General features: G+C 46.3%; 1 protein-coding gene across 27 annotated transcripts in view; it reads right to left on the bottom strand.

Annotated features, from left to right (window-relative positions):
• MAGI1 (membrane associated guanylate kinase, WW and PDZ domain containing 1) overlaps positions 1 to 26,980 on the bottom strand; it is a 472,724-nt gene extending 445,744 nt beyond the window's left edge. For 10 of the 27 annotated variants that reach the window (XM_028719459.2, XM_028719471.2, XM_028719475.2 and 7 more), the window contains exon 1: positions 26,102 to 26,977. In XM_028719459.2, the coding sequence (XP_028575292.2) occupies positions 26,102 to 26,399 (298 nt within the window). In that variant the 5' untranslated portion in view covers positions 26,400 to 26,977. Of the gene's footprint in view, positions 1 to 26,101 lie in introns of all 27 variants that reach the window. The other 17 variants (XM_028719463.2, XM_028719474.2, XM_028719460.2 and 14 more) reach the window with 5 other exon arrangements.
• Positions 26,981 to 27,597: the final 617 nt, after the last annotated feature.

The raw sequence follows: 27,597 nt of genomic DNA, 5'->3' as shown, positions 1-27,597 counted from the left end.
AGTTAGGGCTGGGACGTGGTCTGGAAACCACTATAAACCCAATGGAAGACATTTGCGGCCCTCTGATATGCAAAGTGCACCTTTATTCCTTCAGCCTTTTTCTGCATGCAGGTTTACCTCACTGCTTTCAGTGGGAAGACAATGAATCCTTAAAGACACCATTGTTTCCTCTATTAACAGGCACAGCGTGCGACAGTTTTGGCCAACCTGATGTTCTCTAGATGTTTTGGGCTACGATTGCCATCAGTCCCAGCCAGCCATACTGCAGCTGCAGGCCTAAACATCTGGAGGGCACCAGGTTGGCAAAGGCTGCTGAATAGAACAGTGGTACCTCGGGTTAAGAACTTAATTCGTTCTGTAGGTCCGTTCTTAACCTGAAACTGTTCTTAACCTGAAGCACCACTTTAGCTAATGGGGCCTCCCGCTGCTGCCACTGCGCCGCCACTGTTCTCATCCTGAAGCAAAGTTCTTAACCCGAGGTACTATTTCTGGGTTAGTGGAGTCTGTAACCTGAAGCGTCTGTAACCCGAGGTACCACTGTATATGTACCACTGGACTGTTCTCTTCCCCACCACCTCCTTTTTAAAAGCATTTAAAAAGCTTTCGTGCTGCATTTTAAAAAAATGAACCTGTAAAACCTTGAATCCCTGCAACGCGAGCTGCACTCAACCAAAAGAGAAAAGGAGTTGGCTTCTCTCGCACTGGCACAGCGGAACATTAATTGAAGCGAACATGAACAGCTATGTGTGAATGTTCAACACAGTCATGTAGAAACCACAAACCTTAGGCCTGAGCCATGGTAAGTCAAGTGCACAAATGCCTTCCACATGCCCCCAAAGGGGGTGGGGGTGGGCAGAGAAAGAGGAGCTAAGCTTTAAAAGGGGAAAAAAAAACCCAACATGGAAACCGCTCTGAGCAATTTGTCATTTTAGAATGAAACGGCGAGGCAAAAGAGAGAGACTTTAAGCAAGTTCAACGGCTCAAATTGCGGCTACCTATCAGGTTTGTTTATAGTTCTCAACTACAAGGCTTTCACATGTTGTTTAAAGTTTAATATAGGCAATTTGGAGGAAGCGGAATGCAGGAAGAGAAAGGAAGAGGCCCCCCAAAAAATCTATCTTAAAAGCTGCATTCCAAGACTAGAGAGTCAAGGAATTGGCAGCAGTATAAAAGCAATTGCGGGGGAGAGGGACAGAATAGCCCAGAGAACCAGCTTATGCACAAGGAGGCAAACTACTGCCTAAGAAGCCAACAACTTATTGGGGAAGCAAGAGGAGGCCATGGGAAACACAGCTGTCACACGGATTGTCAACACAGGTTCACCTGTTCATGCATAAGTGCTCTGCACAAATGTCCATACATCCAATGGCAGGGCCACTGATTTATCTCCACAGCCCTTTGGGGAATTTTTTATTTTAACCTTCTTTTCAGATTGTCCATTCCATACTTCTGTTTCTTTAATGTGCTTTCCTTTTAATTCATTGTGGTTGTTTGGGTTTTAATCAGAATTTTGTACACCGCCTTGATACTGTTTTTTATCTTTCTGACAGTAAGAGCTGTTCGACAATCGAACGGACTCCCTCTGGAGGTTGTGATCTCTCCTTCCTTGGAGGTTTTTAAGCAAAAGTTGGGTGGCCATCTGTCATGGAAGTTTTAGTTGAGATTCCAGCATTGAATGGGGTTGCACTAGATGACCCTTGGGGTCCCTTCCAATTCTACTATTCTATGAAAATATAAATAAATAAAAAATCTCTTTGGGAGAGCTGCTGCTGCACTCAGGCCCTTCTTATGGGGTTTTCCATAGGTATCTGAACAATTGTATTTATTCAAGTCAACAAACAGCAGCAGCAATATGAGATGGGCAACACTGAATTTATCCACCAAGTCCGCCTTCTTCCAAGGTCTGTGTATTTTGGACTTATTCAAGGATGCACTCTGTGAGGTAGGGCCCACTGCATAGTCCAAGAAGATGCAATAAGCTGAGAGTGTTGCAATATAAATACGGTGGCAGGGAGTTTGGGCACGTTGCAAGGACTTCATCCCTCCAGAGGCAGAAGCGACTTTGCACTCCGACTAGCAAGTGGCTTCAGAAATTTGGCTTCTGGTCTCCACAGCCACAGTCAACAGCAGGTGCAAGCAATAGCCCAGCTGCTAGGATGGCTTACAAACCTCCCAGCAGTGATTTCAGCCAGGAATAGATGAGCTCACCCAATAACAATGTCAACCAATAGGTATTAAAGCACATTTCTGGTTCAAGCATTGAAACACAGCAATAACTCAACTCTTACAGACGCCTGGTTTTATAGACTTGGTTCCAATTAGATCTAACAGCAGCAAATTATCTCATCAATCTTCATTCGAGAAGAGAAAAGAATGCTTCTTTATCTTAATCTGCTTTCCTGACCAGAGCTACATCTCTATGTTCCCAAATGAGACCTATGCTCAGGATGAACCAGCCTGGCTCTTCTCACTTGTTGAGGGTGGCTGCAAAGGTTGCACAAGGGCCACCAGCACCATTTATCGGTTTAACATACCACAAGAGCTGCAATTAAGCATAAACTGCAGCTCTGCCCAACATGCAAGTCAGGCTCTTTCACAGTGATGCATCTTGTGATGTTTTATATACCATGAGAATGCACACACATCCAGCCTCCACCATTAGGCAGCTTTGGTTTTGCTCTACTACAGCTTTGTATTGTTTGTGACGAATCATTTAGTGTCATGATTTGCATTCATTATCTCCACCATAAGAAGATCCCTGCTGGATCAGATCAAGGCTCCATCTAGTCAAGCAGCTGGTTCTTACAGTGGCCACCCAGCTGCAGATAGGAAGCCCACGATCAGGACATTAGCACAAGAGCACTCTCTCCCCGGGACGCGGGTGGCGCTGTGGGTTAAACCACAGAGCCTAGGACTTGCCGATCAGAAGGTCGACGGTTCGAATCCCCGTGACGGGGTGAGCTCCCGTTGCTCGGTCCCAGCTCCTGCCAACCTAGCAGTTCGAAAGCACAAATTGCAAGTAGATAAATAGGTGGGAAGGTAAACGGCATTTCCGTGTGCTGCTTTGGTTTGCCAGAAGCGGCTTAGTCATGCTGGCCACATGACCCAGAAGCTGTCTGCGGACAAACGCCAGCTCCCTCGGCCAATAAAGCGAGATGAGCGTTGCAACCCCAGAGTCGGTCACGACTGGACCTAATGGTCAGGGGTCCCTTTACCTTTACCTTTACTCTCTCCCCACTTATGCCCCCAAGCAACCAGGGTTCAGATGCAACACATCTCTGACCCCGAATGCAACATATAGCCATAATGACTAGTAGCCACCAATGGCTTTATCCACCATGAGCTATCTAATCCCCAGTTAGATAGCACTCTACATACTCATGGCAGAAAAGATGGCATTTGCACACGTTCTCTCTGCCCTGATTTGTAAGAAACGTCATTCAACTTTAATAATTGAAAATAAATAAATGGGTTTTGATTTTAAAAAAATTAAACACTATGCTAAACTCTTTTCTAAGAACGTGTCCAGCACAAAGAACTGAATGAAGCAAGCACACAATTTGTTTTTTCATTTTAACAGCCAGTTGTGCAGGATGCAGTTAATATTAACTTTTGTGAACTTGAAAGTTCAGGGTCTTATTGAACATTGTGCGCTCTGATACACAGAAGTCTTGTGCTTGCTGTAGAACGGCTTGCTTGCCTTTCTAGGCAGAAAGTTGATTGCCAGCTTTCTATTCCATTCTCAGAAGGATGTTTGAAAAGTGGAGATAATCATCTGGAAACACAACCAAATATGGTGGGGAGTGAGGATTAACACCACGCAAATACCAAACAGTATCACTGCAGCATGATGCTGTTTTAGAAGTGAAAAAAATGACTACTGTCTATATTATCCCTAAGAACAGCTAAATTATATACCAGATTAGCTCAAAAGAATTTGCACATAACAAACAGCAAGCCGTGCTTCCGCTGGTATTATGGAAAAAGCAACTTGTTGATCTCACTACCAAGACAGCTCAGGATTGCATCCAGCATTAGCCCTATGCATAGTAGGTCCATTGAAAATAATGCACATGACTAACTTGGTTCCGTTATCTTAAGCAGTGGTGCTACTCCAGGTATAACCTGGTTGGATACAACCCTCAGTCCTTTGCACATAACACAGAGATGGCAGGGATGGGTATGAAGACAAGTCAGAAATGCACATGACTTGTAGAATTCCCATTTCTGACACAGACTTTCACATTGAGCGCAAAACTACACGTTTGCAGGGCCTTCTCCCAGGCATACACCTGTTGTTCCTCCTTGCACTGCAAGGTGACATCCACAAGGAGCAGGGCTTTCTTAGTAGTGGCATCTTGCTTGCTAGAATCTTGACGGTCTCTCAACCTGCCTTTGGAAGACAGTTTGGTCCAGTAGCCCTTCCCGGAGCACTGCTAAAACTGGCTCACTTTTCTCCCTGCCTCTGTTTCAATGACTAGATTGTTATTTATTGTACAACGTTGTTGGTTTTTTAATTTGCATTGCATTAAAGCCTGCAATTTCAATGTAAGCCACCTTGAGGGCCTCTTTGTGGGTGGAAAGGTGTGGTAAAAAGTGATTAAGAACAAATACAGATAACAATTTGATTGTGGAGAGCTTCTGTAGTTATGCAATTTTTTAATTTAAAAAAACCCCTCTTTGAAGGATTATCATGGTTGTTTTTTACCCCACCTTGTTATGAGAAAAGTGGTTCATTTAAAATACTGGCCACAAGAATAAAAACGACAAGCCCATCTTTAAAATGACAATTAGTAGAGCAATAAGCAGCAGGTTAAAAAGAAAAACACACAGATAAGAGAGCAGAATGAAAATTGTGTTGGTATCTGGGTTCTTTCTAAAAGAGAGACGGGGTGCAGAAACAGATTTCATTATTGAGTGCATGGATTAGTGCACCAATGACCCAAAACACGTGTTTGTGCTACCTGGGCATTGCAAGCAGAATATGCATCAGGGCAGAGGGACAGAACAGGTTTGCCAAATCCCCTTTGCTGAAAAGAAGCATTAAGTTTGCCTCCCCTTACCAGTACGCAAAAGGTCCATATAGTAAAAGCCATGGTTTTCCCAGTAGTGATATATGGAAGTGAAAGCTGGACTATAAAGAAGGCTGATCGCCGAAGAATTGATGCTTTTGAATTATGGTGTTGGAGGAGACTCTTGAGAGTCCCATGGACTGCAAGAAGATCCAACCTATCCATTCTTAAGGAAATCAGCCCTGAGTGCTCACTGGAAGGACAGACCGTGAAGCTGAGGCTCCAATACTTTGGCCATCTCATGAGAAGAGAAGACTCCCTGGAAAAGACCCTGATGTTGGGAAAGATGGAGGGCACAAGGAGAAGGGGACGACAGAGGACGAGATGGTTGGATAGTGTTCTCGAAGCTACCAGCATGAGTTTGACCAAATAGCGGGAGGCAGTCGAAGACAGGAGTGCCTGGCGTGCTCTGGTCCATGGGGTCACGAAGAGTCGGACACGACTAAATGACTAAACAACAACAACAACAACCAGTACGCAAAGCTCAGGGGCACAGCAAAATTTTTGCTGCTTATGCTTTTGTCTTTAGCACTCGCTCAGAGCATGTCCCCCATCTTCTTATACAGAGCAGCAAACATTTCAGGAATGACAGTTGTTCAGAACTGCTAAATATTTGTGAGCTCTAAAAATTCCTCAGCTTAAACCTCCAGCCTCTCTCCAGCCCAGCCTCCCAAGGTCTCACATACCACAATATTTGCCTGGATATCAGCTCGCAAAAGCCAGGCTGAGACTGGCTGAACCACCCTCCATTTACACTTTTGTCATTGCCAAATCACAAAGCTTTTACTCTGTAACCGAAAAGGGACCAATGTGCCTTTCGGAGCTATGAAACAGGAAGAAGTTCCAAGAGTTTGGGTTATACCCCCCCCCCAATTGCTTCACAACTGTTGAATCGATATCTTTTCCCACCACTCTCCATTCCTTCCTGAAGGCAACCCTCTCAAAATCCAATTGCGGACCAGGGTTGTATAGCAAACATTAGTGTTATCTATTTGTTTGCATCCACAGGTTGCATTAAAGGTTGGATTGCTTGACTTGGACCAGGGAGACCCAGGTTCTGATGCCTTAAAGCTACAGCACCTACCAGCTTGGAATCCAAGCTGCAAAGTTCGAACGAATCCATAGTGTTGGATACATTGCCCCCAAACTCTCTGGAAGAAGAACAAGATCTGAAGTGTAACAGCAATGCAGAAAACTAAACAATACTGTGCAGGAGAGAAAGCAAGCAACACCTTAAGCGACCTTAGCTGGAATCCTGCTTAAATTGACAATAATGCATCTATTATAATGTACAAGCAATGGTTGAGAAATGAGTTGCTGGAATCGAGTTTCCATCTTCCACTGCCACTGGCCCCACTGGCTAGAGCTGATAGGAGTTGGAGTCCAGCAACATATGCAAAGTCACAGGTCTGAGATCCCCAGAGATAAACCAGCTTTAAGGAAAACACTGGATCTCAGATTCAGCTTCTTATGTAAGAAGATAGAGTGCCTAGGATTTATTGGAGCTATTATTAGGATCAGCGCAATTAGCAGTGCCGAGCATTTGTGAAAGTGCCTCATACTGTATACAAACATGGATTAGAAACCGCTCCCAAGCATCCGGTGCAAAAAAAAAAAAAGGGGGGGGGTGGCAGCTCTCCATCTTTAACTGCAGACAGAACAGGGTGGTTGAAGTGTGCTGGGGCAATGGTCAATCTGCATTAACTGGTTTAGAGCACACACAAGAAAAAGAGAAAGAAAGCCAGCGACGAAGATGGTACAAGCCATATTCCAACTTGCTTTCTAGGGAGGGGAAAGGAAGCTGGGCTTATACATGCAGCAGAGCTGTATGGTGCAGCTTCAGTGTTAGAAAGTGAGATATGAAAGCTAGGAGCTAAATAGCAACTTAAACCTAGGTTATGGGCGCAACAACGGAATGTCTAGGCATGCTTTTTTATAACAAGAACACAAAGCTGAAAATGAATGAACTGCTGCCAAAATATTATGTTCATTTTTCACGTGCTCTAGTCCTTCCCCTGACCACCCACCCTAATATTCTTAAGAGGGTCTCTTCTCCAGTCTTCAGAGAGCGGCTGGAAGTGGGGAGGCAGAAAAAGGTCCTTCTTTCCTTCTGCTGTGCAGTTCTAATATGAAATCTTAGGTGCAGTACTGCACCCAGAGCCCAGAAACTGCTCCCGCTAATGAAATCCCCTGCTGCAAAACGCATCTAGAACACTGGGAGTTTCGAACACTGGACTGTATTATTGCAGGTGAGAAAGTACCATTTCTTCAGCTTTCATGGAGGAGGAGGAGGAGGAGGAGGAGGAGGAGGAGGAAGAAGAAGAAGAAGAAGAAGAAGAAGAAGAGGAGGAGGAGGAGGAGGAGGAGGAGGAGGAGGAGGAGGAGGAGGAGTTTGGATCTGATATCCTGATTTATCACTACCCTAAGGAGTCTCAAAGCGGCTAACAATCTCCTTTTCCCTTCCTCCCCCACAACAAACACTCTGTGAGGTGAGTGGGGCTGAGAGACTTCAGAGAAGTGTGACTAGCCCAAGGTCACCCAGCAGCTGCATGTGGAGGAACGGGGAAGCGAACCTGGTTCACCAGATTACGAGTCCACAGCTCTTTACTACACCACAATGGAATCATGGAATTGTAGACTTAGAAGGGGCCACAAAGGTCATGTGATCCAACCCCCTACAGTGCAGGAATATTTTGCTCAATGTGAGGCTCGAACCCAAGACCACCATGTTTTTTAAGCCAGTCCCTGCAGGCAGAAACCTAGCATAGCAAGGGAAAGCATATTTTCAAACTGCCTTCCTAAACTGCTAGTTTCCACTGTCAACCCCTAATATACAAGAGAATTCAGAAATTGTATTCCCACACACACACTTTTATTCATGCCTCAACCTCTACATTCAGTTACCTGTGCAGATCCAGCTTGCAATATGCAGTATCTTAGCATTTGGTAAGCAGGAAGGGAGGAAAACCTAACTAGACAACATAAAGTGTTTGCGTCCTAGTAAGTAGCACATAACTCCAGTGCTGGCAGCATATTTGCTAAACCAGCCAAGTATGTTAGGAGCAATCAGCCTCCTTTCCCAAAGTAAAAATAGCAAAACAACAGCATTTGGTAGCCTTTGTTCTGCCATCTCTTTAGAATTAGCCTTGCAGACAACCAAATGTTATTCTGTCCAGCTGCGGACCCACCAGTTCAAATTATGAGGGCGTTCTATGCATCTTTCCAGGGTTCAAGGAAGCTGCGGTGAGGTTGAGCAGACCCCCAAATGCCAAACACAATTTACCCTCAGGCTTGCAAAGAAGCCAGGCATCCGTCTTTCCATTAGAGAAAGGGTGGGGAACTTGGCGCCCTACAGATGTTGCTGGGATCCAACTCCATCAAAACCCAGCCAGCGGTTAGGAATGATGGGCCCAGAGATGCCAGCAGGTCACCACTTCCTCACCTCTGCACTGAAACTGCAAAAAAAAAAACCACCCCAAAATTGGCCAGTGTCACAGAGAGACAGGAAATGACCTGAGCCAACCCTTGAAGGCTTTCCCACCCACTTCCATATGGCCACTGTGTGAACAGCTTGGTTCCAGACTACTTGCCTTGATACTGTCTCCAAGCTCCAATTCCTTGGTGAAACTGCACCAGGTTGCAGCATCTGAGCCAGCCAAGGGGATTGGAGAAAGACACAGCAGAGTAACTGAGAGCAAGGGGCTTGCTCACCTGGCAAAGCGGAACAGGGAACTACACGGCCATCTTGATGTGGGAAAAGCCATTATTAATGATCCAGCGTCCGCTGCGAAACATTGCATGACAAATACAACATTCACGGCTTCCTCTCGCACGCCTCTCATTTTATACTGCCCTCTCACCAACTCAAGGGCGACGTACGCGATACCCACCGCCACCGCTTGATCTTCACAACCAGCCTACGAGGTAGGTCGCTAAATGGCTGAGCAGGGGTTTTAGGCACTGTAAAGCAATGGCTAATCTGGAGGAACGCCTAGCAATCTGCAAATGGTGTTTTAGTGGTTGGAATTGTATTGCCCTAAGTTCAGGTTGCTTTCCAACTGCAGTAGAGGATTTGTGCAGCCTCCAGGATTTGGAAACACTAAAATGCCAGTCAGCTCAATTGGTCAGAGCATGGTGCCAATAATGCCAAGGTGGCTGGTTCGATCCCCATATGGTCCCACCTGCATATTGTTGTACTGCAGGTGGTTGGACTAGATGACCCTTGGGGACCCCTTCTCTATGACTCTGTGATTATTCAGTCTCCAAGCTGAATAGATAGGATCTAGAAATAACCCTGGAGCAGGAGCACTATTCAAGTTACTGAAGCACTGCTCACTGCCCCTTTATTGCCATGTTGCATTCCCAAGAAATGTAAATCTGCAATCATACTGAATCACAGAATTGGAGAGATGGAAGGGACCCTGAGGGTCATCTAGTCCAACCCCCTGCAATGCAAGAATCTCAACTAAAGCATCCATGGCAGGTGGCCATTCCAACTTTTGCTTTAAAACGTCCAAGGAAGGAGAATCCACCACCTCCCAAGGGAGACGGTTCCAATATCGAACAGCTCTTACTGTCAGAGCAGCAATACTTAACATTTCTATAATGCTTTCAAGCTGCCAATATCACTTTGGTGCAATCCTTATAACGAGGCTGTAATGCTAATTTTATTATCCCCATATTGCAGATTGGTGTGTGCGCGCAAGGAAAAGTGATTTGCCTGAGGCCACCTTGTAAGTTTCATGGCACAGGTGAGATTCGAACAAAGTACTTCCTGATTAGTAGCACAACCTCTCTCTGCCACTATGCAGAGAGTACACCAAGTAAACACTGAGTCAGAATTCACATAGTTTTCTATTTGCAGGATCCAGCCTTCCTTGACGTACATGCGCAATTCACTCGCACCTAACAATGAAATCTCTCAATCTCTCTCTCTCTCTCTCTCTCTCTCTCTCTCTCTCTCTCTCTCATTCCTCGCGCTTAACATACCCACCCGTCATCGACTACCTGAATTCTACCAAACAAGAATTGCCGCCACAAGAGACCGTCCTCTGTCTCAGCAGCAAACTTCACAGAGAGCTCTATCCCCAGATCAAAGCGCCACAGTTCTCTTTTTATGCGCCGCCACAAGCTTATGCAGCAAAGATAACAAGCGTACGCACCATTCCCCATTTCACGGGCAGCTCGGCTGTTGCAAAGTCATCCGTTTCAATTAAATTAAGCTCATCCTGCTCTGAAATGTCTTCTGCTTAGAAGCTGGGTGCCAAGCACAGCCGCCTTGTAAAGTCCGGCAAGCGTCTTCGCTCACAAAGTTGAGAGCAAGGAGAGGAGACACTTCAAGAGCAATCACTTGCTTTGCCACAGTCTTAAATGTTTGGCAGCCAGGAGGCTTCTATCTATTTGGCTTAGTGCTTCTAAGAAGCCAGCTCCTTCAGCCATGGAGACTGCTAATCTAAGCAGGCCTTTCTTGAGAGTAAGCCCTATGGAGCACAGCTGGAGTTACTTCCCCGCTCACAATTGTACTGCAGTAATCTAATCCAATGGGACGCGGGCAGTGCTGTGGTCTAAACCACTGAGCCTCTTGGGCTTGCCGATCAGAAGGTCGGCGGTTCGAATCCCCGCGATGGGAATGAGCTCCCGTTGCTCTGTCCCAGCTCCTGCTAACCTAGCAGTTCAAAAGCACGCCCCAAAGTGCAAGTAGATAAATAGGTACTGCTCCGGAGGGAAGGTAAACAGCGTTTCATCGCACTGCTCTGGTTTCAGTGTTGTGTTGCGTCAGAAGCGGCTCAGTCATGCTAGCCACATGACACAGAAAAACTGTCTGCAGACAAACACCGGCTCCCTCGGCTTGTAAAGCGAGATGAGCGCCGAAACCCCAGAGACATCTGCGACTGGACTTAACTGTCAGGGGTCCTTTACATATATTTTTTTACAAAAACTCTAATCCAGAACATTGTTTGTGTGTGAGAGAGCCAGGGCAGCCCAAGACATTTTGGCACCTGAGGCGAACCACAAAATGGCACTCCCTCCTCACCAGGGAAGAGGGGATGAGTGAAGATCTACATCAGGAGTAAGGGGGGCAGGAACTAATATCTACATTGGGCTCTGCTACCTGAGGTGGTCGCCTAATGGGTGGGCTGGCCCTGCTGTCAACTGATCTTGAACTCATGCACTCAAGGCTGCAATACTAAGCACATCTGCTTGAACCAAGGCAACATTCAATACATACACTTAAAGTGCTACGACACTACTTTAAACAGTCACAGCTTCCCCCAAAGAATTCTGGGAGTTGTAGTTTGTTAAGCGTGCTGAGAGTTGTCTCTGTTCTACTCACAAAGAGGGACTGATTGTAAAACCACTCTGGGAAGGGGAGATAGAGGTCTCCTAATACCGGTAATTCTCAGCACAGACTACAGTTCCCAGTATTCTTTGGGTGAAGCCATGACTGTTTAAAGTGGTATAACCTTAAATGTATGGTTGCCCAATGAACAAAAAGAGACTTATCTCCAAGCAAACATGCTTAAGGATAAGGAAGCAAATGTCACAATTTTAAAGTGTATTTACCCCCATGTACCTCAGTTTGGATCCCAAGAGCTGGAGAGAGAAAAAATAGGCAGAATCCAAGGCAGGGGAAGCTGGAATTGCCCATGCTCTCTGAGAGCAACTCCCCACATGCATCCCAGCGGGTACATTACACACTGCGTGAAATGAGGCCCATGCAGTTATTGGCTTCAAAATCGAGTGCAGCCTATTTTAGTATATCTATGTCCCAAAGTTGCTTAGAACTTGGACAAAATGCAATGAATGAATTAAAGAGCCTCACACTTGAAGAAAACTGGCCTAGCTGGAGCAGAAGCCTAGCCTTTGCCTGCCTCTCTCCTCTTCATGGAATCGTTCCTGGTGACAGATGAGGTTCCTACACACTTTTTCCTGCCCTTCCCCAAGGACCTTAAGGTCTCGCCCTATGAGGTAGGTCAGGCTAAAAGAAAGTGTTTGGGTCCAGGGTCACACATGCCCAGTTTCCACAAGATGCTAAACAACGGTTTAGCTTTATGAGGCTGAACTGCAGTAACCTTCTCTCCTCTCCCTCTTTGGCATGGCCACGAGGCAGAGATCAGAAGTTTCTGCTTCCGTTTTAGCTTAACCACAGTTTAGAGCTCCCTCCAAAAACCTAAACTGTGGCTAATTAAGTACGGTTAATGAAAATAAGCCAGCTTCGTAGATTGAAGTTGGTTTGTGTCAACTAATCATAGCTGAGATCACAGTTTGCTTGTATTCAGACATCATGACAAGCTGTAGTTAAAGTGGAAGATGAAGCCTCCAAACTCATCCTCAAAGCTGGGCTGGGGAGAACAGAGAGAGAACGCATAGTGTGCAAGCTCAAGGCTCACTGCAACGTGTCCTTGAAACACTAAACCACAGTTTAGCATTACATGCAAACAAAACCATAGCATAGTCTTAAGTTTCAGTGCATCTCATTTCAAAGATCCTTGTTTGAACTCCAGGTATAAAATCAGACTCTTATTACTGGTGTCCCCCTGCCCCCAGCAAGAATAAAACACTCTTAAGCCTACAATCTTACAAGGAAGACTTATTGATGTAGTTATGATCAGCATGCAAGCTGAACAATAATACCATGGACAGACTTATTTTGCATGCTCAACCCTTCCATTTCAGTTTGTATTATATGTTATTTAAGAGGGTTTGCTGGATGGCTATTGCCCATCAATGTACCATGCCTCTTTGATGAGTACCAGTTCTTGATGGAAACATGCATAAGGCCAAAGTTTGCAAGTCAAGAAGTTTGTGCTACAATTTGCATAAAATGAACCAGTCACAGAATGTGTCCCTTCTGGTCACAAAATTTTGATCTTGCAGAATATATTTCTAGTAGTAGCTAAGAACTGCAATGCAAAGCTAATCTGAAGAATATATGACAAACCACATTAGGCAGTCCTATGTGACTGGGACAAAGAAGTATTGACAAACGCATTTTGCTAATGCTAGATTAGCCCCAGAACTAATTAAGTCACTCAATTGCATTAAGGAAATAAACTCTGAGAAAAAGCTGCGAGAAGCCCAACCAGAAGATGCCAGAATCCAGATGCTATAGTTGAATAATGCATATTTTAAGAAGCATTTGATAAAACCATGAAAAGAAGGGGGCAAAGAAGACAGAGACCCTAATTCAGGAGCAGTGAATGTGTTATTCAGAAAATGTTGGTGGGAACTGTGGTCCAACAACATCTGTACGATGTTGTGCAGCTATCCAGGATGCAAAGGGGATGTTTGGCAGGCTTCTAAAACAAACTGCTATTGAGAACAAAATGGCAGCTAGAGTGGTAACTTATAAACCAACAAGTTAGCTCAGCCAGTGGAGCATGAGACACTTACCATAATTTCAGTGTCGTGGGTTTGCGCCCCACGTTGAGCAAAAGGATTCCTAGAAGACCCTTCCAACTCTGCAATCAAACCCCTGTTCAAATCTTTTCCTGTACAGTGGTACCTCGGGTTAAGTACTTAATTTGTTCCGGAGGTCCGTCCTTAACCTGAAACTGTTCTTAACCTGAAGCACCACTTTAGCTAATGGGGCCTCCTGCTGCTGCCGCGCCGTCGGAGCACGATTTCTGTTCTCATCCTGAAGCAAAGTTCTTAATCCGAGGTAATATTTCTGGGTTAGTGGAGTCTGTAACCTGAAGCGTATGTAACCCAAAGTACCACTGTAATATGAAGTCACTAGGTAAGCCTTAGCCACCTAGAGGTGCCAGCTTCAACTAACAGGTCCTCATCCTGGCCCTCCAAGAACTGCGCTACTCCACCCAACCCAGCAGGGTCAGACAAACACAACTGGGTATGATCAGCAATTTTAGTGACAACATTTAGTGACAATTTTAGTGACAACCAAGGATCTGAGAAGAACTCCTGCATCACTACTTTCTGGCCATGGCCCTGCAGGTAGGAGTGGAACAACGGTTAAGGTGGTGCCCTGCCTTGCTAACTACTAATATTCCTTAAGAGGGTAACACTGTAAAATGGCATCCTGGCTACACTTTGGACAGTCCCCTGACAAAAGCCACAGAGGTGTGACTTTGCCTTCACCAGCACCAGCCTGTACCACAGGGGTAAAGAACCTGTACCCTCCAGATGTTGCTGGACTGACCACTACAACACTGGCCACGCTGCCTGGGGACGATGGGAGCTGGAGTCTAACAACATCTGGACGGCCACAGGTTCCCGACTCCTCCGGTACCACTTTATGGGACGAGGCAGGAGGGATGGAACAGACTGGCGTTCTCATCAAACAGAAAAACCGTGGCCTTTCTCTGCTTGCCTCACAAAATGCACTCAGTCCATATTTTTATCCAACGGTGGAGTTTAAATGCAGGTTGTCAAATAGTTGCTTGAAAGTTAAGAGGAGCTTCTGAGAAGAGGAGGCAGCACAAGAATTGCTTTTTGGCCCTTTTTTTGCCACCAACCCAACAGGCCTCCTAAATAATAGATGGGCACCCTTTACTCCTAAAATGAAGCAGAAGATGTATAAGTAATGAGAATAAAGTCTTTAGCGCTGAGAGGTTAAAAGGTAAAGGTACCCCTGCCCGTACAGGCCAGTCTTGCCAGACTCTAGGGTTGTGCGCCCATCTCACTCAAGAGGCCGGGGGCCAGCGCTGTCCGGAGACACTTCCGGGTCACGTGGCCAGCGTGACATCGCTGCTCTGGCGAGCCAGAGCCGCACACGGAAACGCCGTTTACCTTCCCGCTAGTAAGCGGTCCCTATTTATCTACTTGCACCCGGGGGTGCTTTCGAACTGCTAGGTTGGCAGGCGCTGGGACCGAACAACAGGAGCGCACCCCGCCGCGGGGATTCGAACCGCCGACCTTTCGATCAGCAAGCCCTAGGCGCTGAGGCTTTTACCCACAGCGCCACCCGCATCCCAGCGCTGAGAGGTTACTAGCTCTTAAATACTTAAAAGGACTTGCATTCTTAAAACAGCTCCATCCCAAGACAGACTTGTTTTTGCTTTCACTGTATGATCTCTCTGCTGCCCCTGTAGGATTTGGGAGCTCAGACAGACGTTTTGGATGCATGGCCATTTTAAGCTGAAAAAGCAGCAGGGAAATGTGGCCTCCTCTTCTCTTTCTAAAAACAAAACAAGACCTTACAACTGAACATATATAGCTGTATCTTTAGGACAGTATTAAATAATGATGTATTCACAGATTTGTACACCAATTTAATTCACATTTCTACCTTTGTGTTATTCCAAGGGCTTAGGACGGGGGGGGGGGTCGTCCTCTCCCTTTTTATAGCTGCACAAACACTGCAGTATAGTTGCGTTGTTCAAGGTGACATGAGGCTGTCTTCAGACCAAAGGCTTGAGGACTCCACAGTCAAAAAGCAGGACGGGAATTCCAGCTAATTATTTCTTCCCTTGGTTATTTCATAGAATCACAGAATGGTAAGAGTTGGAAGGGTTTTATTTCATGGAATATAAAGATCCAAAAATGGGGTACGTGTGAAGGTATGTCTATAACTTTAAATGCACGCAATGCAGCAAAATGTGAGCCAGTAAAGTGGTTAAAGGTAGGTGAGCGAGGAAAGCGGGGAACCTGGGTTCAAATCTCCACCCAGCTGTGAAGCCCTACTCGCAGGACTGTTAGGAGGATAAAATGGGTGCAGGGAGAGAGAGGGAGAGAATTGTGTATGCTGCCTTGGATGAAAGGGGGAGATATAAATGTACGAAAACAAAATGGGCCAGTGGTGTCTACCACATCACAGTGCATGCGTGTCTAAACATAGAGGATATAATCTGGCAGAAGTGTTCCAAAGCGAATTTCAAGACTTTACAGAGATCTGAACCACACTCAGCACTATACACCCTGCCACGGGCATTTGGAAAGATTGAGGGCACAAGGAGAAGGGGAAAACAGATGATGAGACAGTTGGACAGCGTTCTCAAAACTAACATGAGTTTGACCAAATCGTGGGAGTCAGCGGAAGACAGGAGTGCCTGGAGTGCTCTGGTCCATGGGGTCACAAAGAGTTGGACACGACTAAACAACAACAAATTATGCTTTATTTCCCCAGGCTGAATTTTGCAGGCTGAATTTTAATACCCACACCTCAACCCTTCTGTTTGGGCACTGCAGCCTACAAATGAAGAACATCCCAGGACTACAATGTGGTGGTGGGACTACAATGAGTGGTCACAGGAAGAGAGAGGAGGGTGGGAGGTGGGTGGGAGGTGGTGTCGGAAGCTGAAGAAGAGGACTTAGTGAGCAGGGAGAGTCTGTGGCAGAGAGAAGTCTAGAACCAGAGGCAGAAGCTGAAGCAGAAGCGGGAGGGAGGCCAAGAGGCAGAGATGAGTCAGGGTGATGAAGAGTCACAGGGGTCCCCCCCCCCACTCCCCACTCCCCACTCCTGCTGCAACAAGTTCCCCTTCCCACTGTTTCCCATAACCAGGAGAGGAATGAAAAGGGCAGAGGAGAGGTTGGCCGCATGCAGACTCCGTCTCCGATTGCTTGGGGGAAGTGCTGGAGAGGAGGGGACTTATGACGGCTGTGAAGAGGCAGGGACTTTCAGTCTTGGTAACTGATTTTTGTTGAATAAGACCACTGGGAATGAGCTGCTGTGCTCATCAGGCCCGATCCTCAGCCAAGTCTGTGGAGATTGTGTTTTTGCTAATAAATAGTTAGCTCCAACTTTGAACTGTGTGATTACTGACTGACATGCTCCTGTGACACTCTCCCAATGGATCTGTGTGTGGTTGAGTGCTGTAAGGCCTGTCTCCTTCCAATCAAGAAAGGTGACTTCTGTGAGGTCACAGAAGTATCAACTTGTTTACAATATATCCTTTTCAGATGCATAAGCAGTGGGGGAAGAAGGTGTCTCCAATTTTAATTAAGGGGGGGGGGAGAAGTGTGCACTGGCAACTTGTGAAACAAGCTAGAAAGGCTGAATTCTAAATTCAGGCTCTTGTTCTTTGGGAGACGGAAAGCACATTTAAATTTCAAGTTTGTAAACAGCTTTAAACACAAACACACACACACACACCCCGCACAACCACCAAGAGTAGTTAAATTATTTAATACCCTACATGGCAATAATTTTCAAACATCGGTTGCAATTAACACTGTAATTTGAAGGATAATTGCACTATGATCTGGCAGCCCCTAAAAATGAAAGCCTGCAGTATTATTTAATAATGAGGCTGAAAGATTTAACCTTATTGTGGAAAACATAATCCAATTTTATCCCATTAAAGGATCATATTAATTCTTGAAAAATTGTAAACAGAAAGCAATTGAAGCCAACACCAAAGAACACAAGGCGAAAAAATATAAAGTGTTAACTTGCTCATTGTAAAGGCGAATGGCAAGAACCGTGCACATCAGTCCGCTGCTAAAGAGGATCCCTTTTTACATTCCATACCCTGGTAAATGCTTACAGGGAGCGTTCTCTCTGAGATTTTCAGCACCCAGTACACAGATGTCTTGTGTTAAATTTCACACCATGTGCAAGGGTATGCCAGCACTGAGCTCAATGGGTGCGTCACACAAGTATTCAACAATTAAACAGCTGCCGTTAACACAATGCATAGGTTTTTGGAACAAACTGTGTCATCTTTAATCAATGCTGCCTTTCCCATGGAAAGCATGGTTGGCGATTGCATTGTTATAAATCTGTACTTGCTGCAGAATAGCAGTTGCCAACTGGCAAGTTATGAACCATGAACAAGTGAGAAAGGGAACCCTATGCAAGTGGACTACCAAGTTTTCAGAGCACCACCACAGGTCAAGAGCAGAAACTGGAGATTTCCTTGGAATGAAACTAGGGAGACTCTTCTCTGAAGTAGGCTGTCATACATTACACTCAAAAGGTTGTCTTCTGAAAAGTATACAGGGGTAAGCAAACTTTTTCAGCAGGGGGCTGGTCCACTGTCCCTCAGACCTTGTGGGGGGCCAGACTATATATTTGGGGGGGATGAATGAATTCCTATGCCCCACAAATAACCCAGAGATGCATTTTAAATAAAAGCACACATTCTACTCATGTAAAAACACGCTGATTCCCAGACCGTCTGCGGACCGAATTTAGAAGGCTAAATCCAGCCTGCGGACGGTCCAGAAATCAGTGTGTTTTTACATGAGTAGAATGTGTCCTTTTATTTAAAATGCATCTCTGGGTTATTTGTGGGGCATAGGAATTCGTTCTTTCCCCCCCTTCAAAATATAGTCCGGCCCCCCACAAGGTCTGATGGACAGTGGACCGGCCCCCTGCTGAAAAAGTTTGCTGACCCCTGGTATACACTAAGATTTGCACATACAGCTTTGTGCAAGAGCTGGATAGTCTGAAATAAGAATCTACCTGGATGTCCGGCCATCCAGCACCTGCCTCTCATTCAAAGATGCTCTAATCTCTGCAGCTTCCACCACTGCTCTTTGAGCACGTGCTTCCATAAAATTGCTGTTTTTTCCCCCTTATTGTGTGCCATATGGTACTATATAATGGGAACTTATACAACAGGTGGCACAGTGATCCTGCAAGACACAATTATTGCAATAAACAGTCTTGGAAAAGAAAATCGGCTCAACAGCAGCAAGGTAAAATTCACAGGAGGAAAAAAATGAAATTTTAAACTACACTGCAATATTGATCTAAACCTTCTTCCTAACTGGTCCAAAAAAAAGAAAGAAAGAAAAACATAATTCATAAACTACTGATTGTCAGTTGTTCAGAGCATTCTGGCATAATTATAAAAAAGTCGTGTACATCTGTTTTAATCTGCAAGTTTTGTAGTTTGAACACTAGATAATGTAACTAATCACTGCAGTAATATAAACCAGGGAGCCATGCCTTTTTAAAAGGAACTTCAGCCAAGAACTTGCAAGCCAGAGCATCTTCCCAAATCCTGTATGTGTCATGTTTACATATACAAATGTCAGTAAGAAGAGACACATCAAAATCCTCAACAGCGAGAAACTTTTTTAATGTTTTTTTTTCTATAAAAAAGGGGGGAGGCGGGGAGGTTAACCTGTTATGCATTTACCCAGCACAGGAATTTGGAAATCAAAACACAAAGAACTATTGCAACTATTTCTACACTTTGGCTGCAGATGGTTAGAATATACATATGGCCAGAGGTTTTGAGTTATCTGTTAACAAAAGTTGGCAGTTTGCTTCCCTGCATACATGAAGCTGCTGAAGGGATACAAAACTTTCACTGAAGCACTGATCATTATGACCCACCCTTCCTTCCTTAACCAACCCTTCTCTCATATATATATATATATATATATATATATATATATATATATATATATATATATCTTTTTTGGCAGGGTGTTGGAGGGGCACAAGAGGAGAAATTCAGACTACTGAAGACATCACATCCCTCCCAGACACCCTCAGGGGAAGCATGTCAGAATAAGTGCTCAGGCAAATAACTTTTAAAGAGCCTGTTTCATTCGCATTGGTAAATGTAATTGAGCCTAACATTCCACAGCTGGCCTGGGTAATTAATGCCAGCCCTTGCACAGAAATCTACCATTACATCCTTCTGCTTTCACATACATCTCAGGGTCAAATTAATGTTGTCAAAGCAGCACATGTGACAGCAAGCAGAAAATAGGACCACTGTCTTGCTTCGCCGGCATGCTGGGTTTCATTTCTTTTGTTTCCTTAAAAAAAACATTAAATCAACCAAATATATAATCTAAATATATCACTGAAGTAAACTGATCTTCATGGGCTGTAACTTTAGAAGGATTGATTCATGCAGCGAATTAGAAAATGCAAGAGCAATTTCTTTTGTAAGAAAAAGGAAAATGGGGAGGGATTAAAAATCCATCCTGTCTGAAAACCTGGAGTGTGGACAACACTGAGCTAAACGGGACCAGGGATCCAATTTGGGATAAGGCAGCATCCTATGTACCTAGACATTCAATTTTTAAGTGTCAGGCAGTTCATACTTTAATTTCATAATCTCTGTAGCCAACGGCCTACAACTCAAAACAGACACAAAGCCTTGCAAGGAAATGCAAGTTTTAATCACATTGTCAGGCTTTGGCATTTTTTACCCACATGCAAGGAAACACCGGTTTTATTTCGTCTCCTATCAGTTTCACCACAGGGTTTTTGTAGGTTTCAACCTCTACGTTGCAAAAGCAAGGAGAATACCTACTGGCATCCGAAGCGTTCCATCGATTTGGAAACCTATTCTTACGGGGAAGAACATTTGGAGTTGGGGCCAAGGATGGGCTTGGCACTAGGCCTTCAAAGTGGAAACAGGCATTTATTTCAGGGGCAACTCAATGTTACTTAACAAGCATAACAGGATCCTGCTTGAGGGAACGAGTGGCATTATGTTTAATGACAAACAAGAGTTTGAATGCTGTGCAGTGGGGATCTCCAAGCAACTAGAAGGCAATCCAACACTGCTTTTACAAGACTGGCCAGCCCAAAGACATCTTGCTGCCTGAGACCAGTGACAAGATAGCACCTTCCTTTCCATTCTACATACAAAAGCTGACACGCAATAGAGCCTTACTCATCACTGACAATGAGACAACATCTTCCAGTGCACCCCAGGGCAACAGGCTAGCTTAGAAGTCTCTTGGGCACAAGAGCTCTACTGGCTCAAGCCAACGGCCCACCTAGACCAGCATCATGTTCTCAAAGTGGTCAACCAGAGGCCTATGGGAAGCCTGCAAACAGGACCTGAGTGCATTAGCACTCTTCCCGCTAGCTCACGTCCTCAACTTTCCTGCTGCACCTGTGTGAGAAGGAGTCCCCTGAAAACTCTGCCCAACGGTAGGGCCGGTCCTTTTACAAAATAAGGGGGAGAGGCGGACATCCAAACTTATTTTCTGTACCCGCCCCAAGGTTATTTTGTGGGAACCCAGGCAATCAAGAAGGGTATGCTAAGTATTAGTTCATGCCCGTCAAAACATGAATCAAGATTTAAGAGTTCACAATTTTTGGTAAGAATATTTCCAGTGTGACTTGCAGTCTCTGTGTATTAAGAAGAGGCAGAAGCAGAATGGAAGACAGGATCGCTGCTCAGTCGCATGTACACACTCTTCCTGCTTCTATATCTGGCCAGCAAGTTCCGCAAGTTTTCCTGTAAGACCTGTTTGACCAGCAGATTGGAAGAGAAGAAATGTGTCTGTACACTATGATGCCTCTCAGAGACTAATTCCTGCCTCCAAGCCCTAGGCTAAATAAAACTTTGCCATGAGATGCATCAATAAGTGTTCTAGCAGAACCACTGCTTATCACATCTGGTGCATCTCTCGTTTAAGCATGGGAGACATCTACCTTAATGTCTCTGAGCAAGAAGATACCTGGATAACCTTTGGTACGCCTTACAGTTAAATGCAAAGAATACAGTGGCTATGCAATGTTGAATGTTCTCTGTTAAAGCTCTTCTGTTTCCCTTATGTTTTTGTTGAAAATAATCCATGAACTAGTAAGTTGTACATTGACCACTAATAATGAACCATATGTCATGGATATTGCTTCAAATTTATTATGCTGGGGTTTTTTTGCGATATACAAGTAACATGAGAAGACCTGGTCTATTGATTTGTGTCATTTATAATGATGATGATGATCCTTATTTATTAAACACCATAAAAAGTTATTTTTAAAAAAGAATACAAATAAAAATTGTTACTATTATGCTAATGTGTGGCCTGAAGTTTAGCACAGATAATATGCCTTAAATGTCTCCAGAGCAAAAACGTATTTGGGAAAATTTATCAAGAAAGCAGGCTCAATAGGAGTAAAGAAGTAAATTTTGAAATAAAAATAATTACATTTTGTAGAAAATCTAGCAGCAGCTATAATTTACCGCCCTACATTATAATTCCACAGTCCTATGTTATAATTCTACCAACTGTGACAGGCACTAACTACTGTAATCCAACTGCTGTTGGATGTCCCATGGGTAGTTTACACCCCATAGCACAAGTACACGTAACTACGTTTATCAGCTGTGGCAGATTCCAGATCATAGCTCACACATCTACAAGTCATAACTTAAAGGTGCAAACAGGACTGAGACTTTCAGTAAAGTTCAATCAGCCGAATTACTGAAAGCATTCAGAACTGACTGTCCAAGATCATGGTGCCAACTTGCACTACACCTGTTGAAAGGAACAGTGGCCTAAAGGAAAGCAGAGCATCAGCTTGGCTGCAGGAGTTGCTGGAAGGAGTGTGCCAGGCTCCATCCAACAGTCTCTGGAAATCCACTCTGGATTTGTGTAGGGTTAACTCCTTAGCCCTTTCCCTAAAGCATACTTAGGATAACGTAAAGGCAGGTTGCCTGGCAGCTTTACTCATGTTCACAACAGCAAAACACAGGGAGAAAAGAGAAGCAAGCAGGGCTGCAAGACCCCACCAACAGCCTCCGAGGAGGAATGAGAAAGCAGCTTCTTAGCATCTTTCATTTTGCAGTTGAGAGTAGAAGAACTGCCCTGCTGGATCAGCCTCAAAGGTCCCGGCCCCCGGCCCTCTTCCCCTGCTCTAGACAGGTGTCTGTGAAGCACCACAAGCAGGTGAAAGCTCCCACAGGTTTACTGCCTCTGGAAATTGAGGTTCCACTTAGCTATCGCAGCTAATAGCTGTTAACTAATTAGCTGGCACGATGAATCTGTGGTAGGCTGTGGACAAAAACTCCACTTGATAATTCAGAAGCTTGTTGGTGTCCAGTACACTTGCAGAAGTCAAGAGCTTTTCAGCCAATCCCCAGGCAATGGCCTCTAAGCCACAGAGGGGGACGGACACCCATCCACATCTGTTCATTGTTCTGGATAGGGTAAGGTGGCTTGGCTTGCTTAATCAAAGGGACAAAAGAGGAACAAGCACTATCCCTGGCTATGACCCCTAAAAACTTGGTGGACGCCAACCAGAACAGGCTCTTGAACAGGCCAGAAGTGAATGTCAAGCGTCTCTGCATAGGCTATGAGGGATCCAGAAGCGTCCTGTTGCTAGGGAAGTCTGAAGGAAGAAATGTTTGGGATTTCAGCAAAGCAGAAAATAAACCATTCCTGGCAGGCAATGGGGGAAGAAGGGGGGGGGGGAGAGAGAGAAATAATCCATTTCCCATGCAGAAATCCATGCCAATCTTTTGACATAAAGCAAGCGAGGCAGCTGGCAATCACATGCCTACACTTAAGAAACACACAGGCAAGGAGTCATCCTCCAGCAAAGCAGCCGAATGTTCCAATTCGGAGGGAGGAGTCGGTCTCTCCGGAAATTCCTCTAGGTCCAGTCAAGTGAAATATTTGTTTGGCTCCCTAATAGAGTTTGCCACCAGACCCAGGGACTCACCACTTGACAAACTGCAGAAGCCCTTCCCGGAACCGTCTGTGGCCAGGGGCGCTGGTGCAGTTCTTAAAAAGAACATCTCCAATTGAACGGGAGCTGCAGGGCAAAAGGAGCCAGCACAAGCCGTAAAACTTAGAGCCGAGTCCCCAAGGGAGATGTGTGGAGGGTGGCAGCGGAGAAGAATGCAGTTCGGATTACCCAGGAGAATCAGAGCATCATTCCCAAATAATTACTGCCTTGGCATCAAAACAAAGCAAAGATGCTCCCCTCAGTCTCTCTCTCCTAGGGTGACTCCGTTATTTTCAAACTGGCAGAGGGAGGGAGAGAGGGCGAGGAGAGAGAGAGAAAGGCAGAGTTGATTTGTGGCTGCATTTTTAAAAAAAAGAAAACAGCAGCAGTAAAAAGCTCCCTGAAGGTGGCTTTGCCCATCGCAACTTTTGCAGTGGTACCTCGGTTTACAGATGCTTCAGGTTACAGACTCCGCTAACCCGGAAGTAGTACCTCGGGTTAAGAACTTTACCTCAGGATGAGAACAGAAATTGTGCGGTGGCAGCGGGAAGCCCCATTAGCTAAAGTGGTACCTCAGGTTAAGAACAGTTTCAGGTTAAGAACGGACTTCCGGAACGAATTAAGTACTTAACCCGAGGTACCACTGTAATCTTTTTTTGTGATTTTTTTGTGGTTCTCTAGCCTTTCTTTTTTAAAAACATATTAAGAGTTCCCCATTACTTATCTTTCTGTGTGTGATCTTTTAGGAGAGTAATAAAACTCTACTTAGACCCGATAAGCATCTGAGGCGCACTCACACCCTGCATTACCCAGCAATTTCCTTCCCATAGAAACCAAGCCCTCCCCTTTTCTAAACACACCAGCTACCACCCTCACTCGCTTCCCAAGGACCAGCCAAGTAGCTGACCTGGGAGGAAGCACACCTCCCACACTGCTCAATGCAACACAAGAGTTTGTTGGGTTTGTCCACTCCCAAGGCAACTTTTATAGCTCAAACAGCATCCAACAAGTGGAAACCAAGCCTCGTCCAGGAATGGGACTGAGCAGCAGCAGTAGCAGCATCTTCTTCCTGTGATGGAAGCCATGAGACGGGACTTATTCCTAGCACAGTACAAAAAAAGGAGGAACGGAACCAATGGAGTTCCTCTTTCTGAAGGCTTGGCACACTCTTTATAGGGCCACCTCGTATCTCAGGAACTAGGATTGGAATCCACCGTTCCCAACAGAAAAAGTCCCAGTCTTCCTTTGAAGCAAGAGCAAACTTTAGCTAGTGTTTTTTTAAATACTGCTTTTACAGGTCTGAGATTCCAAGATGTATTCAGTTTTCTGTCTGGTTTTTTTTTAAGGGATGTGTGTTGCCATCAGGGTTTTAAGAAGCAAACCCGACCTCACCCTACGGATGGGGCAGATTAGAAATTTTGAACCCTCTAATTTGGGGGTGGATCATAGCTCAGTGGCAGAGTTTCTGCCTTGCACACAGAAGATCCCAGGTTAGATCCCCGGCGTCTCCAGAGAGGCTGACAACAAAGCTTGCCTGAAACCCTGGAGAGTCATTGGGTCATCAGTACAGAGGATTGCTGAGTGGGATGGACCAATGATATGCCTCAGTATAAGGCAGGTTCCTACACCTTCCTATCACTCACTCCAGCACCAGTCAGTCAGTTATAAGGTTCTAGAATGCAACAGAGTTTACCCAACCCTGATGGGTGGACTAAATCAGGACTTTCACACCTGTCAATTTAAAAAAAAAAAAATTCACTTGAAACAGAGCATGATGAAGTTCACATCGGGCAGATGTGACCTTGACCCTGACCTAGGAGAGAGCCATTTTACGAAAATAAATAAATAAGTGAAATCTTGAGCAGGGTTCAGTCCTGCTTCCATTGCTAGGGGTCCCCAAATCCCATAGGTCACCTTAAGAATTCCCAGCACTAAAGCAAGGCACCTCTCCGACTCACGTCTCAAAAGCACCTTTCCCATCGTAGAATTGGGAGGGACCCACAGGGTCATCTAGTCCAACCCCCTGCAATGCAGGAATTTTTGGCCCAAGGCAGAACTCGAACCCACGACGCTGAGATTTTGAGAGCCTCTACCGCCTGAGCTACGCCAGCTCCATCAGCCCATCACACATCCCTTCGAGACGGGTCAAGCCCGAGGTCCCCAAAGTGTGAAGACCACCCCAGGGCGTCGTCTCTGACTTTTAAACAAAAACCAGGCACACGGACTCCACACCGAGACCAGAAGCCAGTCCGAGAAAGAGCGCAGCTTCTCCTGCGCCACGAGCCCCGTTCCCTTGTCCGCAGACTCGGTGCACTGCGGAGGAGAAAGAGAGGCTCCCCCCCCTTCCCCAAAAAACCGCCTCCAGGACCAGCGGGAGCCTCGCCGTCGTTGCTCCGTCTCAAGAGGCGGCTGAAGTTCGTTTGCAGCCCCGCAAACTTCCCCCGAAGTCGCCGGCAGCACCCCAAGAAAGCCGGCAGTCGAGGAGACAGATCTCCAAGCGTCCTCCTCGCACCAAACCAAGAAAAAAGTGGAGGGATTCAAGTCCCGCAGCGGCGAGGCGCCCCTCGCCTCCGCGCCAAACTCCCGCAAGCGCAATCCCCGCGTCTTCTTCGCCCCCCAACCCCGCACCATGCAAACCAACGAGCCTCTTTCTCCCCCCCCCCCGGCCCGCAATTTCCTTTCCTTTTACCTTGTCTGACGGCTTTGAAAAGGACGGGGTCCTTGCAGCTGCGGATAACTCCCAGCACGTCGTAGCGGGGCAAGCCCGACACCCGGATGCCCTGCACCTCCAACAAGAGCTCCCCTTCGCCCAGTTTCCCGTCGCCTCCGCCGCCGTCCTCCTCGGCCGTCGCCCCGACGTAAGGAAACTCTCCATATTCCGCTCCCCCCAGGATGGTGACCCCCAGCTGGCCCTGAGCCCCGCGGCTCACCGCGCACTGGTGCACCTTGGTCGTCCAGTGGTTCTTCTTCTGGATCACTTTCGACATGGCGCTGCTCGCCGAGTCCGAAACAAACACCAGCAGCAGCAGCAGCAGCAGAAAGAGGGAGAAAGGCGAGGCAGGCAGGCAGGCGCGCTGGGGCCGTCGAGCCAGCCTTCCCCGGGCGCTGCCGGCAACTTTCAAGCCATCACCGAGCAAACTTCGCGCAGGTCCTGCCCGAAGCGGCGGCGGCAACAGCAGCGGCGGCGGCAGCGAGCGCCTCCTCCGACGGCGCCGCTGCCATCGAGCCGGCCCTGGTCCCTCAGCAAGAGTCCGGCGCGCGTCCCCCTCGTCCTGCCGCTTTCCTCCTTCCCCTTTCCTCCTTGATAGGCAAGCCTCCTTCTCCGGCGCAGTTTTCCCTCCGTGCGGCTCCACCTGGGAACGTGGAGGAAGCAAACCAACAACCAGGTCCTCGTCCCCTTTCCTCCGGGCCACTTTCCCCGCGACTTCTTTCCCCCCCCTCAGTTTCGCCTCCGAGCGAGCGCGGCTCCTTTAAGCGCGGGCGAAGGCGCCGCTTGTTTTGTTACATTTCACTCGGGTCGCTTCTTAGCAAGACCAAAGCAGAGCGAGAGAGAGAGCGAGCGAGCAGCGATAGGCACCGCCGGCGCAGGCGCCCGGCACAAACTCCGCCCTCTCCTCCTCCCTGGCCGCCTCCCCTTGGAGAAAGCGCGCCTCTCTCCCCGGCATGTGAGCGCGCACAGAAGCGCCGGCGGGGAGTGAAGCCGTTGCCCTTAAGGCTGAATTGCCCATAAGCAGCAGCCCAGACCAGAATCTAGGCTGACCAGATGTTTCTTATTTGTCCCCTTTGTTTTCCGAGGCTGGCCCAGACGAGCGGCATAAAGGTCGGCGCTTGATTCCCAGAGTTGCAGCACATGTGTACTTTTTTAAAAAGTGAATGCCTATCTATATACACCCTTTCTGTTGCTTTATTGAGCCGGAAGGTGACCACCTGAGACGAAATGTTAAGGCTGCACTTAACTCAAGAGTTAAGCTCGCTCATTAAAAAAAAACGGAGTTGCTTCGAAAACTAGCAGACATTCGTGCTGCGATGATGCCAACGCTTTATTTACCATTGGATTCAGTTGGACCTACTTCTCAGTAAGCACGGTCAGGATTGTGCTGTTACTTAGCTACACCGTAATTAAAGGAGTTTAGTAAGAAGTACATGGAAGCATACATCCTAAGGAGTTGCTTTAAAAAAAGAGCG

This window comes from Podarcis muralis, chromosome 2 (genome assembly GCF_964188315.1).
Source record: "Podarcis muralis chromosome 2, rPodMur119.hap1.1, whole genome shotgun sequence".
NCBI lineage: Eukaryota > Metazoa > Chordata > Lepidosauria > Squamata > Lacertidae > Podarcis > Podarcis muralis.
Note: the sequence above shows the minus strand (reverse complement) of the source record. Positions and strands in the feature narration are given on the sequence as shown.